The 16,759-nt window shown below is 46.0% G+C and overlaps 3 protein-coding genes across 6 annotated transcripts; 1 reads left to right on the forward strand and 2 right to left on the reverse strand.

Moving 5' to 3' along the window:
- Nucleotides 1-568: 568 nt before the first annotated feature.
- On the reverse strand, nucleotides 569-1,552 carry LOC128725230 (uncharacterized). The gene is made up of 2 exons (XM_053818955.1): nucleotides 1,465-1,552; nucleotides 569-1,162 (listed from the first exon to the last, which is right to left on the reverse strand). The coding sequence occupies exon 2, from the start codon at nucleotides 1,156-1,158 to the stop codon at nucleotides 658-660; it is 501 nt and encodes a 166-aa protein (XP_053674930.1). The 5' UTR covers nucleotides 1,159-1,162; nucleotides 1,465-1,552; the 3' UTR covers nucleotides 569-657.
- A 935-nt stretch (nucleotides 1,553-2,487) lies between these two features.
- On the forward strand, nucleotides 2,488-3,455 carry LOC128726692 (oxidoreductase-like domain-containing protein 1). The gene is made up of 2 exons (XM_053820515.1): nucleotides 2,488-2,589; nucleotides 2,651-3,455. The coding sequence occupies exons 1-2, from the start codon at nucleotides 2,488-2,490 to the stop codon at nucleotides 2,855-2,857; spliced, it is 309 nt and encodes a 102-aa protein (XP_053676490.1). The 3' UTR covers nucleotides 2,858-3,455.
- Nucleotides 3,291-16,198, reverse strand: LOC128726691 (23 kDa integral membrane protein-like). 4 transcript variants are annotated; one of them, XM_053820514.1, is made up of 6 exons: nucleotides 16,012-16,198; nucleotides 15,663-15,788; nucleotides 5,668-5,859; nucleotides 5,395-5,562; nucleotides 5,056-5,303; nucleotides 3,291-4,603 (listed from the first exon to the last, which is right to left on the reverse strand). In XM_053820514.1, exons 2-6 carry the CDS (start codon nucleotides 15,726-15,728, stop codon nucleotides 4,594-4,596), a joined length of 684 nt encoding a protein of 227 aa, XP_053676489.1. In that variant the 5' UTR covers nucleotides 15,729-15,788; nucleotides 16,012-16,198; the 3' UTR covers nucleotides 3,291-4,593. The 4 variants fall into 4 exon arrangements, with proteins under 4 accessions (XP_053676489.1, XP_053676488.1, XP_053676487.1 ...); XM_053820513.1 differs by having other exon boundaries at nucleotides 3,291-5,303; nucleotides 15,663-15,785; nucleotides 16,027-16,198; XM_053820512.1 differs by having other exon boundaries at nucleotides 3,291-5,303; nucleotides 15,663-15,785.
- Nucleotides 16,199-16,759: the final 561 nt, after the last annotated feature.

The following is a 16,759-nucleotide window of genomic DNA, read 5'->3' on the forward strand; positions in this document are numbered from 1 at the left end:
GGGCCTTCGATAATAAAACGAAATTTCTGCACCCCAGGGATTCGGAAGGATCCATCGGTTCCAGCTCGTTGCACTTCCGTTTGCCTTGGAACGTCCTACGTGGAGGGCGTGTCGATGCGTTCGGGTTCAGTGAATTACTGCACGCAAACGTTTCTAACAGCTTTGGCGAGAAGGGGGCTTTTTTCATGAGCTTACTAACTTATCAGCGTAGTCCAACTGTACTTTGTGCTTTGGCCTATTACGCTATAGCTGCTTGCGTTCGAGAACCTATGTTACATGGAGCTTTGGAGAACCTTTTAACAGTTTTGTCTAGCGTCTGATCCGCCACCCTTTCCTAACATTCACGAGATTCGTTTGGCCGTACTCCCCATTTTGGCGATAGCCTATGTAGCCAAACTTAAACATAGGATGATGTTGTATAATGTAAGTTGCAACAAATTTCAATTCGATGGCCCTAACCTACCTATCTATGCTACGCAAATTCCATCTAACATTTATCTTTATGACAATCTATCACCCTGAAAATGGGAATGCTTTTGCAAATGCCTATTTAAGACAACCCTAGTGTAGTATCCACAGTATTTATTGCCTAACATGCTTTACAACATCACCAGAACCGAGTAGATTCACGTTCAGTATCTCACCATCAAGTGCTTCTCACTTGCCGGTCGTCCATCCTCGTTCGCGTTCCTGCGTCAAGGTGAAATCGTAGCGATTCGGATTGACAGAACTGATGGCATGCTTCTTCACCTCAGGGAAGAATTCCCAACCCTCATCGATGGATTGCTTCTTGAGGGCACCCGCCACGCTGAAGATCAAACCAGCGACCAGTCCACTGACGACGTTCCGTTTCCAGGCACCGTACACACCACCGGCAGCAAAAGCACCGGCTACGTAGTTCCAACCATCATCCTGACCACGCAATCTGTTTGCGGCGTACGCGCCCACGGTGAACGCCGACGCCATACCAACGAACGGTCCAGTGAAGTACACGTACCGGGCCATGGTGGGCAGGTAGCCCTTGGGCTTGGATACCATCATCACCTCAATCGTGGACCATCCGAGTCCACCGGCCAGTGCATACTTGTTTGTAGCAATCATCTTGCCGAAGAGATCGTCGCCCTCCGGCTTGTCGTAGTAGTTCGCCTTTAAGCTCATTTCGCTGGAAAAATATAACCGAATTTTAAGCAGTATATCAAACAGTAATTTGTTTAATAAATAACGCTCATGACTTATTTTATATATAATTGCATGAATTCAGTGTTATTTGGTTAGATTCTTCGTGCTGCAAAATCAAAACAATACACTTAGCTGCTAAATTTCGAGTGGGTTATATACGCTTCTATGCATTTCAGTAAGTTGAATTTGGCTAAACTCTGCACTACAGAGTAACAACGATCTATCTAAATATTTTTTACTAGATTAAAATCAACAATAATCTTGATTTTAATAAAATAAACTTACGGATTTTGTAGAGCAGAGGCTAAATTTTACGTAATGAACAACTGACGTTTCTTCAGTTCGAAGCGGCTGCGTACTGATCTCCGCTAAATGTCAATTTAAGGGGTGCTTACCCTTATATTTTTCTACTGAATCAACTACCCTAAAATAATGATGACACACGCAGCCATCAAAGCATTAGTGTAAACTTTTACTGTTTGCACTATTTTTCACAATTAGCTACATTTTTGTAACAATTATTTGATTAGCATTCTTCTGTCTAATTCCAATAATAGTTGGTTATGTATAGTTGAGTTTAGTTATAATTTTGTTACGAAATGGTATACATATCCATTACATTTAGCTAGTTTTCGAATAAATTTTGGATACATATTTGTTTTTTAAAAAAGAATTGAATTTTAGTAAGATTCTTGAAGAATGATATGTCTTTTATTTAGGTGAATTATAAAAATAAGCCTTTAAAAACTCGACGGATGGTTGAGAACGATTTGAAATCTTTCATTTGACATTTAGCAAATGGAGAACGTATACGTTCATGCGCGCGTTTGTTGGGGGTCGTGCAAAACAGCTGTTCATATTTTCAAACACAGAATTAAATTATTTACCTCAAAAAACTACTTCATTACTCCTGCGAAATTAAGTGTTATTAAGAACGTTAGGCTAGCTGTTTTATGATTTTAGTATGTGACTTGTTAAATAAAAAAGGTGCAATCTAAATATACGTACTTTTCATTGGCAGGTTTTATGCAACAAATCGTCCGTGGAATTTGGATAGCTCTCACCGAACAGCTGATCACTTTCATTGGTAATGCATCGAACGTTATGGCACTAGAATCTGCGCTCAGCTAGAGCAAGCGGTATCCGAAAGCATCCTCTTGCAGAATCACACGTGCTCCACTCTAGTAATGCACTGGAAAAGAAGCGATGAATTGAATAATTTTTTTTCCCAAAGTTTATTTTAAAAACGTCTTACGTTATTTAGGCCTTGTTCCGTATTGTAGTCTTCCGGTGCAAAGTGCACACACCATGAATTGCGTTTTAATGAATTTGATTAGAAACGTTCAAATGAGAAATCGCTATCGCCCTTATTCATCCCATACGAACGGTTCCGATGGCAGTATACCTGAGGTAATAATAGATTCTCGACAACTCACTCTTCAATCTTGAAATAAATTAAATTTTGTTACAGCTCCCACCTGAACCGACAACATGTTGCATGTCCGGATGCCAGAACTGCGTTTGGATTCAGTACGCTGCGGATCTTACTAAAATTCTAAACGACGGTGGAGACAAAGCACGCGATATCGTATTGCAAAAGATATCGGATCCAAGCTTGAAAATGTTTTTAAAGATCGAACTGCAGAACCTACAATCCGAGAAAAATGATCCTACGTGAAGGAAGTGTCCACGTGTTGACGCATGGCCTATGGCCCGTTACAACATTTCTCAACCGGAGTGTTCATTTAAGGACGATGAGGTGCTACTTGAAAAATTTCAGAGTGTACAATAGAGAGCAATATGTGACACAAAAATACTTCTGATACAATAGCTTAAATTCTCCAAAAGAAAAACAAATAGTAAAGACGCGTTCCCGATACTACTCAAATATTTTTACAATGATTTTAAGGTAGATTATGTCATCTGCAAGAAAACTAACTTAAACGAATTTTCTTTCGAAGAAAGTGAGTCAAATGATACATGAAAAATGCTCTACATGAAAAGGCCAACGAAGGACGAACAAAATTGCTAAGGAGATAAGGACCAAACACCGTAAACTGATATCTTCGACATAAAACGTTATTAAAGCTTTAACGAGGCATCTAGTTTATATAATATGTATATATTTAATAACTGCATTATTCTTGGTCAAATTCAACAGCGATCACGTGGATCGCAAAAATACTTTGCCAAAAGTATGTGGTGTTGTTTTGTAGTGCAATGCTTGTTACAAAAACTAAAGTGAATTCGATTTTAAAATAGATAGTATTGAAATATTACTGGTTTTGATTCAACTTTACATGTATATAAATGTATGAATTTGCATGCACACGCTTCGTGTGTCTTTTGTAAAATAATTGAGGGGAAATATATGTATCAAAAAAACAACCGCAATTGTAACTGTGTTCTGCTCCGATTCGTGTATGATTATAGTCCAAGAGAATATTTGTTTCTTAAATGCTACACGTGTCGAGTGTTCAGTTTCAAGAGACATGTCCGCACGCACGACACACTCGGAAATATTCGAAGATCGGAAAGAAGAAGTTAGCAGCGAGTAAGAAACTAAACGAGAATGTTGCCCAGCAATTCGATACTTCTTCCTTCCTGCAAAGCTTGCCTTTACCCGCCAGTGGAAAAAGAGGGAGCGGGGGTGGAGTGACGACACCCATGAAAAAAGGAGGGGCCATCGAAGCCAAACGATGGATTAATATACGTTTACATTTAGTTTGTATAAATAGCGACAAAGAAGCCCTTTTTTGCGCAAACATAAAATAGAAGAAAACAGACGCACACAAACACACACGGTAGGACATAAGCAATAGACGCACGACGGGGTGTTGGAGCAGGTGGCTTAGCAGTGAGGTGTCGGTGGCGTACTGCTCCGATGGTGTCGATCAACCAGAAGTAGTTCCGATGATTTCGGTGCTGTCGACGAGATCTGGTCGATGGTTTTGATCAGGCTGGCACTTGTGAGGGCATGGTTCTCTAAACGGCTCTGTTACGAATCATTATTGTGCTGTCAGAATAGGACGTTTTGTTCTTTATCACACACGTGGGTCGTCGCGTTCCTGGTGTGTTTCGTCAGCGGGGTGTGTGCATGGTGTCCTTTTGCTTTCATTCTCACAGTACAACTTATTGGATTTGATCATGATCAATGCTAATGATGATGTAGCGTGGAACATGGTCGTTCCCCACAAGCGGTGTACGAAACCACAAAAGCAAACCATCAATATACTCCAGTATCTTCTTATTCCAGTATATAGTCTCTTAACGAATGTTTCCAACAAAACAAAAGCAGTACTTATATGCTCATCCTCCTCTTTCTCTCCGCTTTCCTCCTAGCATCTGCAACATTTGAAACGGACGACGACACCCACCAACTACAAAAAAGAGTGATAGTAGTGCAGTAACTTCTTAGCTGTATCTGTTCGGAAGGAAGGGACAACACAACGAGAAACAAAAACATAAAAGTATATGCATTAGAACCAGCGTTGCACTTGCTTATGCCATGCCATGATCGGACGCAACAAGACATGAAAGAGGATCCGCGCCAAACGCCAATGGAGTGTGGATGATGGTGATTGCTTTGGAAGGATTGTTGGTTGCGGTTTTGTTTTCGTTTCGATGTTAGATGATTTTTATCAGTTCGAATAGACATGTTAGTGGGACATGTTTTTTTTTTCAGCTGTTATCGTTTTGGTTGTAGCTCAGAGAGAGAGAGAGAGAAAGAGGAAGGAGCTGGCATGTGTCTTGGGACGCGTGTCGTCTGTACTCTCTGTTTTGGTCTCTCTGTTTCGTTTCTCTCTTTGGGTACAAGGATGGATGTAGGTCGTGGGGAAAAACGCGCTCTTTCGGTGAAAACTTTAGTAACCAGACCTTCTCTCCTGGTTGCGGATGGCGTTGGCCAGGCAGCAGGCCGAGATGAGACTGAAGAGCTCGACAGCGGCGACACCGAGCGACACCCAGGCGACGACGTTACCGGCATTGTCCAGGAATTCGGACAGACGACCCACGCATCCTCGAGCAAATGGCACGCACAGTGGGGCAGTTCCACCGCTGCTGCAGCACGATTGCGGGAAGTTGACGCCATAGTCCAGGAAGCTACTCTTGCCGCAACATTCCAGCTGAAGAAAGAAGAAAGTACGTGCTACATTAGAGTGTCTGCGCTCAACGCAACAGAAGATCCCCTCGGGGTTCTTCAATTCGGTCACGTACGTTCTGCTGGATCGTGTTGATCAGGTCCGAGTTGACCGGGTTGTCGCGGTTCTCAAATACGCGCTCGAAGCCCTTCTTGATGGCGATGGTTACGTCACCGACGAAGACGAACACCAGGATGGCAATCACAATCTGAGCGATCACGAGCAGGATCAGGAAGAAGCTGTACTGTTGGCCGGAAACAGGGGAGAATAAGAGAAGCAAGAATGATTAGGTCAAGTCCAGGTGGTTCCTTTTTGCCTTTTTCCGGTTGATTTTCCAGCATTGACTTACGGTCGAGGTCATGCAGTACGATTCGCGGATGGCTCCACAGCAACCGAAGAACGAGATGACGAACACGATCGAACCGAACACGATCAGCAGGATGGACGGAGCGACGATGTTGTACTCATCGCTGATATCACGCAGCTCATCGAGTTTTACCAGCGAAATAGCACCGGCCACAATCAACGCTATGCCGCACAACTGTTGAAGAAAACGATGAAAAGACAAAATAGCATTAGTCGATATGAATTTTCAACCCATTTCAAGTAGATATACTCCAAACCTAAAACAAGCAATACAAAACATAGAGAAGTAACTCTCATGTGATTCAGATCTCTTTCTCTATTGCTAGTAGAGAACAACATACACATCGTTATTAACATGTTTGTTTTATCGCTTTATGCTTCCTCATTCCTCATTCTTTTTACTAATCTCGCTCTGATACATGGCAACTATGGCACGTAAAGGCAAACCATGGAGAAATCGCAATGAAAAACGACGGAAATCATATTCTATTATGCTCCGGCACCACCACGGGGAGAATGTCGAAAGCGGCTTCCGTTCAGCCTAGATTAATCCTGAATCGCGACTCAATGCTGCGATTAAGAATAGGCTGCAAATGAATTGCACAATTGTCGCAAAATGTTACACAGATTCCTAGAAGTATGGCGCTGTGTGTGTGTGTGTGTGTGAGTGTATTTTTTCCCTCAACATCGAGACTGTCTTGCCTTGTCCACCTACCCTTGCTCCGCAACACACTACGCACCATACTCTGCTAAAGGGTGAATAAATTTGAAAATAACCCTTCCCCCAGGCATGCAATCTCGTCTTCAATCGATCGATCACTGCTGCTTACAGACAGGAATGTTTTACTGATTAGATCATGGGCTGACGGTTACTCACTATCACCCAACACCCGCGCGAATAGCGAAGATATTTTGCTTGAGGGCCCGGCGTCGTCCTTTCCACCTCACCGCCACACGTTGCTCCATTCCCTCAGGAGCAGCTTCTTTCTCTGCTGCTGCGCATATTTTTCCACTTCGCCCATGCTTCCGCCCTCAGTGCCAGTGCAAGCGCTAGCGTTGAACACCGGCGGCTTGGGGCCATCCTGAGATGAACACACACACACACACACACACATACATGCATGCATCCGGGAACGGAAAATTCGTCAAGCGAGCGTCTGCGACGTCATAGAGGAAAGACAGGCCCAAATTCTCCCCGTCACTTTAACCGCATTTGCCTCGCTGGTCTTCGACGCCGGTGGTGAAAAACATCTCCCCAACTTCTCCCCCTTATTGCCCCGCTCGGGTTTAATGATGGTGCCACGATTCTGTGGGTTGGGGCACAGGAAACAGAATACGGTTCCTTCTCGCGCGCCATGGCGTCGTCTGTGCGACGACAACACCCCTGCGAAGCTGTAAGGAATCGATGGAGTAATTGCGCCGTTTCTACGCCAGAAGGATACGCGCCAGTTGAAGGGAACTATCGATGTTTGGGGAGTGTTTTTTTTTCTCTCTTTTGCGGGAGAGCAAAAGCAGGAAGATGAACAACGTACACACCACTAAGTTCGTTCGGGTGGCGGCAAACCGTGGAGTCTGCGCGAACCGAAACCTTCCTCCCCTGGTGTTTTTTGGGGTTGGACCAGAGCTGTTTGGAGCCATGAAAATTACTACTAAAAATCTGCCAAGTGTGCAACATTAACCGTGCTGCCTGCCTGCTAGCAACCATCGCTTTTGGATTGTTGTCTTTTTTTGTGCTCCATTTAATTCGTCGTTTTAATTCCTCACACACGGGGCAAAGACGATCCGCAACGAGGACAAGTTGAGATCCAGGATGGGGAGGGGGGCAAGAGAAAGATGATCCGCCTATTAACAGGGTGGAAAGGACCCGAATTGTCTCCACCCTGGAATTGTGCCACGGACATCTTAGACTCGATGATGTTGGTCATTTCACTGCCCCCTGTTGACGTAGAGGGCATACCAGAGAAAAGGAGAGAAAGAGAGAGAACGACACATAACAATTTGTCGTTGGAACTTCACTTCACCCCTCCGGTCACATGACAATTTGATGAAGAGCGTTGGTGGTAGGCGTTGAGGGGAATCTCGTCGGTTACCATCAGCAGCGTGTGGCGGCGTTGATTTGCATACCAAACACAATATCACCAGCGCCCGCAAAGATGATGTCATCGACGTGCAACAGTCGCCATCAGTTAGCCTCGATTGTTGGGTTCATTTGGCTTGGGGCTTGGCTTGGGTTGGATGGAGGTTCTACTTCCTCCTTCCATCACTGCGTGTTGCTGCCTGTTGTCCGTCCGTCCAGAGAGCTGTCCTGGATTTCACTTGGATAACACACACTACTGCACTCAGGAGGGACCGTCCACACATGGGACATATGGGCTGCTGCTGCTGCTGCTGCTACTTGCTTCCGCCGTTCGTATTTGCCACCGTTTGCCGGTGGAGTTTGAGGAGAACAAACATGAGTTGCGCTTAGACCTGAAAAGTCCCACCAGTCACGGACGCCTTGAAAACATGTAATTCAACTCCCAACATTTGTGGCGTCCACATCGCGCGTAACCTTGCCCATGGGAATTAGTAGTCATCGCCCATCGTCCATCGTGTGCCTTAATCACACTACCATGGATGGGGATGGATGAATGGATGGATGGAGACCAAAAACACCTCTGCTACCTGATGGACTGCGTACAATTACAATTGTTCAGCTGCTGTCGTTAGCATGCACAGAGACCACCTGCTTCCGGTGGAGCCAGCGACGGGTAGTGTGAACGTTTTACATGTCACCCACCCCTAGCGTTCTCCTCGAGGACGCGAGGACTCGAGGACACCCTCTATGTGAGTGGGCCTGCAGCTTACGGTCTACCCATTCCTGGGGTTTGCGCGCATAGAGGTGACAACAAAGCAGGGCCGCCATTATTGATGAACGCACTGACGCACATCCTCCATGCGCCACCGCCCATTGACCAGCAAAGGACATGCCACCATAATGATCGCGGGAATTTCCGTGAAGGTCGTCCCCGTTTACCATGAGCGAGGGTGAGGTTCGCGTTGGGCCGCAAGGACTATACAAACTGACCTCCTTTTAGCGCTTCTCCATCGTTCACAGGCCATTTCCTTGCACCGGAACGACCATCCTTGGCGCGTTGTCAATCGCCACGTGACTACGCGCGCGTGTTAGTGCAAAGAACCTGCGAACGGCGAAGGTGGCAAGTCGTCAAACAAAACGAAAAGTGGAAGATCGAAGGCCGTGGAACGTATTTTTCCAATCAACAGATCTCGCTCTCTTTTTGGCACGATGCTTCCGGACGATGGTCTGGACAGGGTGGGCTTCATTTTCCGCCTGCATTCGATTCGCCGAAAAATCTAGGTCGTAGGCCAATTCTTGCCTCGTCACCACGACGATCAGGTATTATTAATAGGCTATGTGAGGGGTTTCTTCTTTTCCACGCGCACACTCACCCGGCTGATGGTGTGAGGTGAATTGTTCGTTAAATTAATAATTATTCCATCCATCAATATCCGTACTTTGGAGGACGCGGCATTCCTGAGGATTAGGAACTACCCACCGAGTGTCTCTCATCAAATGACTGGTTTATGCTCGCTAAATCGTAACCAAAAAAGCGGATTACACACCACCTCCCACTATACACACTCTCTCTCTCCCTGCGTGTGGTTGATGGCACGTTCTCTTTGTGCTTGGACGGACTTGCGCTACCAAAACTCGTGTGTCGATTTCGAACTTCACCAACCGTGACATGGCCGCCTGGACGCCCTGACTCTCTATGTAGAAGAAGAACTCAACGCAGTTCACGAATGGAACAAGTGATGGCGCTCAAATGCTTGGAGAAAAAGCCCAAACGAAGCAACGGAGTTCTTTCGCCGGCGGTTGTCGCCTACGCGATTTCGTCACTTGTTTTACGATTTTCGGAGGATTTCGACGACGATAGTTGTAGCAAGATGATTCCCATGTCGTTTTCTGCGAATCACGAATTTTCATTTACGCCACAGGACTGAAGCAATGAACGCCAGATGTTTGCTCGCGAGACCATTCGCTGCCGACTTTTGAAAGCAATTTTTCCGTTTCAAATGATGTTATTCAAGTGGAATGTTGCTGCTCCGATTGTTGCATTCCATAAGGAACGTTTTCTTAACACTCTGCCCCCCTTCGAGAGAGATCAAACGAAAAGTACTACCTCCCGTTTGGCAAACGGGTCAAACTCAAGGGCTACTAGGAGGACCCAGCCAAAGTAAGCAAAATGGATCGTTGGTTGTTTTTTTTTTCTGCTTTTCAAACAACCTAAGCTGAAGTTCAATATTTTGCCCCAACAAACCACACCACACTGCAGCCATATCTTGTTTTAGTTTCACCAAGGCGACGATGGTGATGATGATGACGATCTTGGCGTTCTTGAACGTCGCGCTATATTTCGCTCTTGTTCTCTTTCATTTAGCAACCTTCCTAAACGAAGGAGCTCCAGTTCCATAAACTCCACCACATACACACACACACACCCTTCGGTGGGGAGCTATTGTGTTTCCTTGTTGCGTGAGAGAATCCGATCGATTGGTTGGACGATGCCGCCAGGCTGCTGGGGGGGGGGGGGTTGATTGGACAAAGAGGGTGCTTAGAAGTGAAACGCAGCCACCCGTGTACAGTAGGGGTTCCAAGGGAGGGTGGTGGTGCTGGTTGTTTGTGTGAAACGACGGCATACACACGCGCACGCTTAAGCCACCCTCGGCGGCCATTTGTAAGTTCTGGGGGCCACACAGCAGTCTCATAGTTTTGTGTTGGTAGAATGCATGCGAGGGGCATGCAACCAAGGGGGTGCAAGGGTGGAAAAGCAATGCGCACGTCTCAATTCCACCGTCGTTTGATGGAAAACGCTTTGTTAAAAGCGGCTTGCGCATGGTACGTACTCTCGAGGGGATTTTCCCAATCGTCGTCGGTGAGTCGTCGAGTTAAAGAACAAACAAAACTTACGGGTTTACGTACACCCCAACCCCAACTGCCGCCAGAAGACGCCCTCTTGATCACGTCATCTCTCACATCCGACGCGGTGGATCTCCTCTATTGGTGGAGGTGATCGCGTCATAGCGCCGACACACCACACATGTAAAAATTGGTGATTCACTCTGCACACTATTTGCGCACAATTTGCGATTCTCGAGAGGGTTGTTCGCGGTCGTTTTTCGTGCCCCTATGACATTGAGCAACTTATAGTGGAGTTATCGGTGTGACGAGCGGCTGGACGCTAACCGCACCCTTCATCTCCTCCTTCCCCACCCTGTGAGATGGCGGCATGTATTGGTTTAGTGTTTGCTAAAAACGGAAAATCGCAAACCAGCCCACACCGTGGCCATGAACGTCGTTTCCCCCTCATATGTATCGCCGTTCGTTTGCCCTCAGGGTCTCGTAACAAAACAGTGGAAGCATATGGATGGACGAGGTAACCACACCGTAACCGGACAGAATGGGCACCGGACACACACGCGATATCATGACCACCGACTTTTTCATCGTCCTTCGAGCACCTGCAGGGGGGCCGTGAAAAACGCAAGAATTTGAGAACACATGAACTCAAAATCAATTAAATATGCTCACAGCGCGATCACACATGAAATAAAATGCGAGCGCACTTTTGGTAATAAATTAAAACCCCTCTCGTGCCGGGTTGGCATTAAGTGGAGCGAGCAAAATAAGCACACGATCGCCGTTATCGCGTTTCGTCATTAAACAATCGATCGTAGCACTAACAGCAGTGTCTCTTATCTTATCAAACCGTGCGATGATGCACATCCTGGGTTACAACCTTCCCACACCGATCGTTAAAAACTACCGATTCGTCATAGCGCGTGTGCAGAAACACATACATGATCGTGCACACAAAGGATCAGCAACTGAAGCTGTGTGTTTATCGTTATACCATTTAAACACATTTTACCATCGTTTTTCCGGCAACAGCGAAAATGCGCATTCTGGTGTTCAAGATAGCAGAAATTCCACGAATCGCCAATCAAAAAATCACCCTAAACCATCCATATGCTCCCCGGGAGGGTGGAGGTTTGGTTCCTTTTTTTGTCAGCAATCATGGGGGGAATTTACGTAACTACCGCTCCCTGGTTATCAGAACATGTTCGTGCAACGATCGATAAGATAAAGCCATACGTAACCTAGTACACCATGTTGTCAACTCGTATGCACTAAGCTTGCCTTCTGCTTCTGCTGTTGTTGGACGACTTAGCGTCCTATAAAACACAATGAATTTAGTATATGGCAGGATAAAAACTGTTGGTGCTTTATACAAAGTGTAAGTGGTGTGGAGAGAAAGAGAGTGTGATGGGGATTCGGGAAAATTGAATACTTAACAAAACATCAACATAATAAAAAGCAAATCACTTGCAGCGATATTGCTTTTCTTCCTCTTCAAATCTTCTAAAATCTTTCCACCACATGTACGGTGCGCGCTAGAGGGAACATATTTCCTCTGATGATTGTTGAAATGTTTACATTTTGTTTACATGTATGGTTACAGATTCTTCCCAGTAAAACATGATCCACCACGGAGGTCGATCGTTCATCCCCGTATTCGATGTGGTCGCAATCGAAACACGTCTGTTTATGCTGTGCTACAATGTTTGAAAAAAAAAAGAAAGCATAAAGGACCTTGGATACACTCTCCCTTTGAGAGACTGTTGGGATCGAGATCTGCCAGGCGTGTTACACGTTGGCGAAACATAAACATCATCTTACTGAGGCCGGGGAGGAGAGATTTCCGCCCGGTGATCGTTTCTCCCCGGCATGCTTTGATTGGCTTTTGTACTGCAATTAGCGTGAGATGACGTACTCTCGAGCCAATTCATTTTCTGCTGCCCTCATGCTAGATTTAGAGTGAAGCTAACCATACACTCCAAGAGGCCATGTGCCATTTATCTCCTTGTGTCACCGATGAATCATCGAAACCCCGATACCACGATGTTCGAGTCGACAGCAGCTTCTTTTTCATTTTTCTTTATCGACTTTCCTAATCAGCTGCTTGTCGAAAAGCCGCACGTCAGGGGTTTCAGTATGAGCCTGGAGTACAAATGTACTACCACAGTTGTACACCGTGTGGTGAAGGATGGTGTTATCAACTGATAAGACGACTCGCCCTCTCGTGCACACTCGTACGTCAGATGACTAACTCGAAGTTTTTCCAGCACCCCCACATACCACAAGCATAGCCACATCATAGCCCTTCTCCTATCGCTGTTGCGCTTATTGCTTGCCACCGAAAGTAGAACGATAGAGAGGGTGGTTTTTATTGCTCTCACTGGTGTTTTTTTTGGTTCATACTTTATTTAGGTGGCGCGTAGGTAGATGAGAAAAATTGGAAAACAAATTCTAACAATTGACGAGGTCAGGGTCTCGAAGGGACGGTGGGGAGGAGGTTGAGCGTTTCTATTGCATGGTGAGCTTTGTGATCGCATGATGAACGCTTTGCACGATGGTAAACATTCTTCTGCGAAGGTGTTGATCGAAATGTGCCAAGACAGAGCAGCTCACAGTTCTGCAATGCACGCAGAGGGAGGCTAGCAGCTCGTAAAATATGTTAAACAAGCTCGTGCACGGAAATGAGCTGTAATTTGACTGTAAAATGGAGAACACCTTCCAAGCAAGATGGTTCACGATTCATGATAAGACGTTTATATCCCTCTGTATGCCTAGACTACATCTCGAGAATATGACGACCTGAAGGTTTAATCGACCTCTTGCCGACGTTCGACGATGGAATGTTCCTCAAAGAGTAAAATTCCACAGAGAAGCTATCTCGATGAATATTTAGCGTAGAAAATGACCAACGTACTGCCAGCTGGTCAAGGCGGGACGGACGACTACGACTACGACGACCACGCACGATCCGTGTAAGTAAGCTAGTATTGGCGGGCTTTGCTACCATCGCAAGGTGTAGCAGCGTGTGGTAAACCGGTTTTTCGCGCGCCTTGATTTCAAGTTGGCGCCATTGGTTTATGTAGCTTAAAGTGCTCTCAATGTAGCACACGCACCGATAGGGGGTTGGCGACAACACAACCAAAAAAGCAAGCTAATTGGAATTGCGTCCTCTGTAAACAACACTGTTGATGGTGCTGATTCAGCCTTAATACTAAACGCTCGTAATGCTAAACCAGCTTCAAATTAGTGACGAGCGCGCTTCGAGCCTTCACAGCGAGCGACATGGCGTGTGGGATCGGATGTTGGGTTTTATTGTCGTTTTTTTAATGAGCTATACAAGTTGTTGCAGAAATATTTTAAAATGGAAGTCTCTCGTTCGCGCACACACACACAAATACCAGCGGCACAATGTTTGCCGAGAAGCGATGGGAAGGGGTTGAAAAATGTCCATTTCCAACCGCGACATACCGCGACTCGCGATCGAGCTCACCCCTTCGACGTCTTTGCTTGTGTGTGCGTGTGCTTGCGTAAACGTTTTCCAACCAAACCCACAGCCACGGGGGTTACATTCCAGCAAGCCCGCAGGAGAGAAACTCACACCGATAACCTCCGGGTTGGAGGTGCAAGAGCAAATAGCTTGCTGGGGAAGAGTCTGGAGGAGACACGCGTGTGCACCTACACACCATTTAGCACGATTTTCCCGTGCCCGTGGGTGGTGCATAACACTGTAGCGCTAAAAAGGGTGAAACGATCGCTCGCTCGTACGCGGCGTAGAAATGGAAAGCAAATAAACCTTCCCAGAACGAGACACCAGTGGCTAATAAGAAAGTTATCAGTCCATCCCGTGTCCGTGTGTACTTTCCTTATCGCCATCGTCCTGCAATAACGTGCGATTGCTCAATGCACTTTGCCGCTATCCATGAGAGCGCCATCTGGTGAACAAAAAATTCGCGATCTTCACGCCTCTTCTTCGTAGATGACCATGGGGGGATATGAAGATTTCCCTTTTCTTTGTTGTTTTGACCGAGGGTAGCTCCGTTGGATGTGTTTGTGAATTCGAGGCTTGGAACAGAAAACAAAACATTCCAAAACTAGCCCAAGCGTGTTTTTCGCCGAGGAATCGTTTGTTTTGGGGTGCGCACGTAAAAGAGAACGCATCTGACGCGTTGTGGTGCTCTTCTTGTCGCTCTCGCTCGTAGCTCTAAATCCGGTGGAAAAGCGGAACACGCTGTTTTTTGCTCTGTGTTTCCTGCTTCCTTTCGTATGGCACGGGTAGAAAAAGGTAAGTTTAAAAGGGCTACGAGCGTGCACACTACCACATGGGATATTTTCCCTTCATCTACGCATCGGGATTCAGATTCGATATAAAAAAGTATCAACCTATGATGCCCTTCAGCAGACCGACGAGAGAACGAGAACGTCATCATTTTGCTGCAACAAATACGTGCCCAAATACGTGGGTGCAGTTGTTCCGAGTGCAGTATGATTCACGCTTTCGGCAGACCGGTCCACCGAGAACCGAATTCGTTCTTGTAAACCCAGTCAAGGCACAAACGCACACACAGCTCCATCCCGAAGGGGCCGCCGTTGCGTTTCGTAGCTGAAACATGACCTGTTGGATTCTAAATATAACACACGCCGGTTTCAGAAACAACAGGGCGTGTTTCCGAACCAGGATAGGGTGGGCCCGGCTACGCAGCGTTAAGTGAGTGTTTGCTACTAAAAAGAACCACCCTCATACTCCTTCTCTCACTCCGTCACAAAAGAAGTGTATTTTTCTTTAAAATTGTACGCCGGCAAAATGCGGCGGTGGTGCGTTGTTTGACCCTTTTTTTCTTAACACTTAGTGCAAGCAAACTGCACTTCCTGCGTCGCGTGTCGTGGCGATGGTCACGCGGTTGCATAAACCCAAGGACCGGTTCCGGGCTACTTTCCCTTTCAAACAAGCCCATCGAGTGGATGTATCATGTGGTCATCTCGGCATCACATCGTGGTGTGCCCTTGGACCCATACGAGAGCTGCTATTATAGAATTGATCGAAAACTACAGTTACTTACCAGGCACAGCAGATTGAAGATGAAAAGCAGGTACTTTAACGTCGAATGTCCGCAGTTAAGAGCCATTTTGCACCGGTGGAATGTGGAATTCGCGCTGTTCCGCTTGTTGTGTCGTTAGGCCCGCTGCTAATTAAAAAAGAACCACAAAATCTCTGGTCACAAAACTCGAAAAGCCCCCGCTTCGTGCTTCGAGCAATGCAAGGAAGTTCGGACAATCAAAAGAATGGAAAGGAATGAAAGGGAAGGGAAGACAGGGGGCAGGAAGAGTACAGGAAGGTGCTCAAGTTACGGCGCACAAACTGATCACGCCGCACACAACGCACACACACAAGCGCACGGAAACACTCACGCGAAGCAATAGCACCTGGCGTACAAGTTGCGGTTCGATCCGGCTTTTAGCGGGAAAAGAAGCTTTATTTAGCACACTTTTTTACACGATCGTACAGCAAGAAGGTAATTTCAAAAAGATCTCGACGATCAGACCGAATTCACGTTCTTTTGAGAAGCACCCGGTTGAAAAGCGCGCACGTACGTTCGTTCACTTGGAGCAGTCGAGTATGAGTAAGCCGCCGCTGTAGTCTCGTCCGAGAGATATTCCGTAGCTGCTTGAAAACACACTATCGTGCCATCTCTCTCAGACCAATGGTCTTTTTCACGCACTCTCGCTTGCACACCACTCGAACGCAATCATACTTCTCTGTTGCACTCTTTCTGGCGAAAGGATAGTTACGTGCTCCGTCTCTTTTGACGCTGACTCTCTGGCGGAAAGTTGTGAGAGATAGGATATTAAGAGAGAAACGGCCATTATTCTTCCACTTAATATTTGAATATTGAATCATACTGAATGTTCATATTTTCATGCAAATGGATTTCCGTTTAAATGCTGATATTCAAACCGATAATTATGTCGATCAAACTAATTTTTAAATGCAGATAAGGTCCTTTTCAAGTATGTGTGCTATAAATTAATAAACATTTCCGTATTCACAAATGCGTATTGGCGTTTTGAGCAGCTCTGAAGTCTTTCTCTCTCACAAAACAAGTAGTATCGCTTTCTTCGGTATATACAACCCGATTTCATCCGGGACAATATTGTT

The sequence above is a fragment of the Anopheles nili genome, chromosome 3 (genome assembly GCF_943737925.1).
Source record: "Anopheles nili chromosome 3, idAnoNiliSN_F5_01, whole genome shotgun sequence".
Lineage (NCBI taxonomy): Eukaryota > Metazoa > Arthropoda > Insecta > Diptera > Culicidae > Anopheles > Anopheles nili.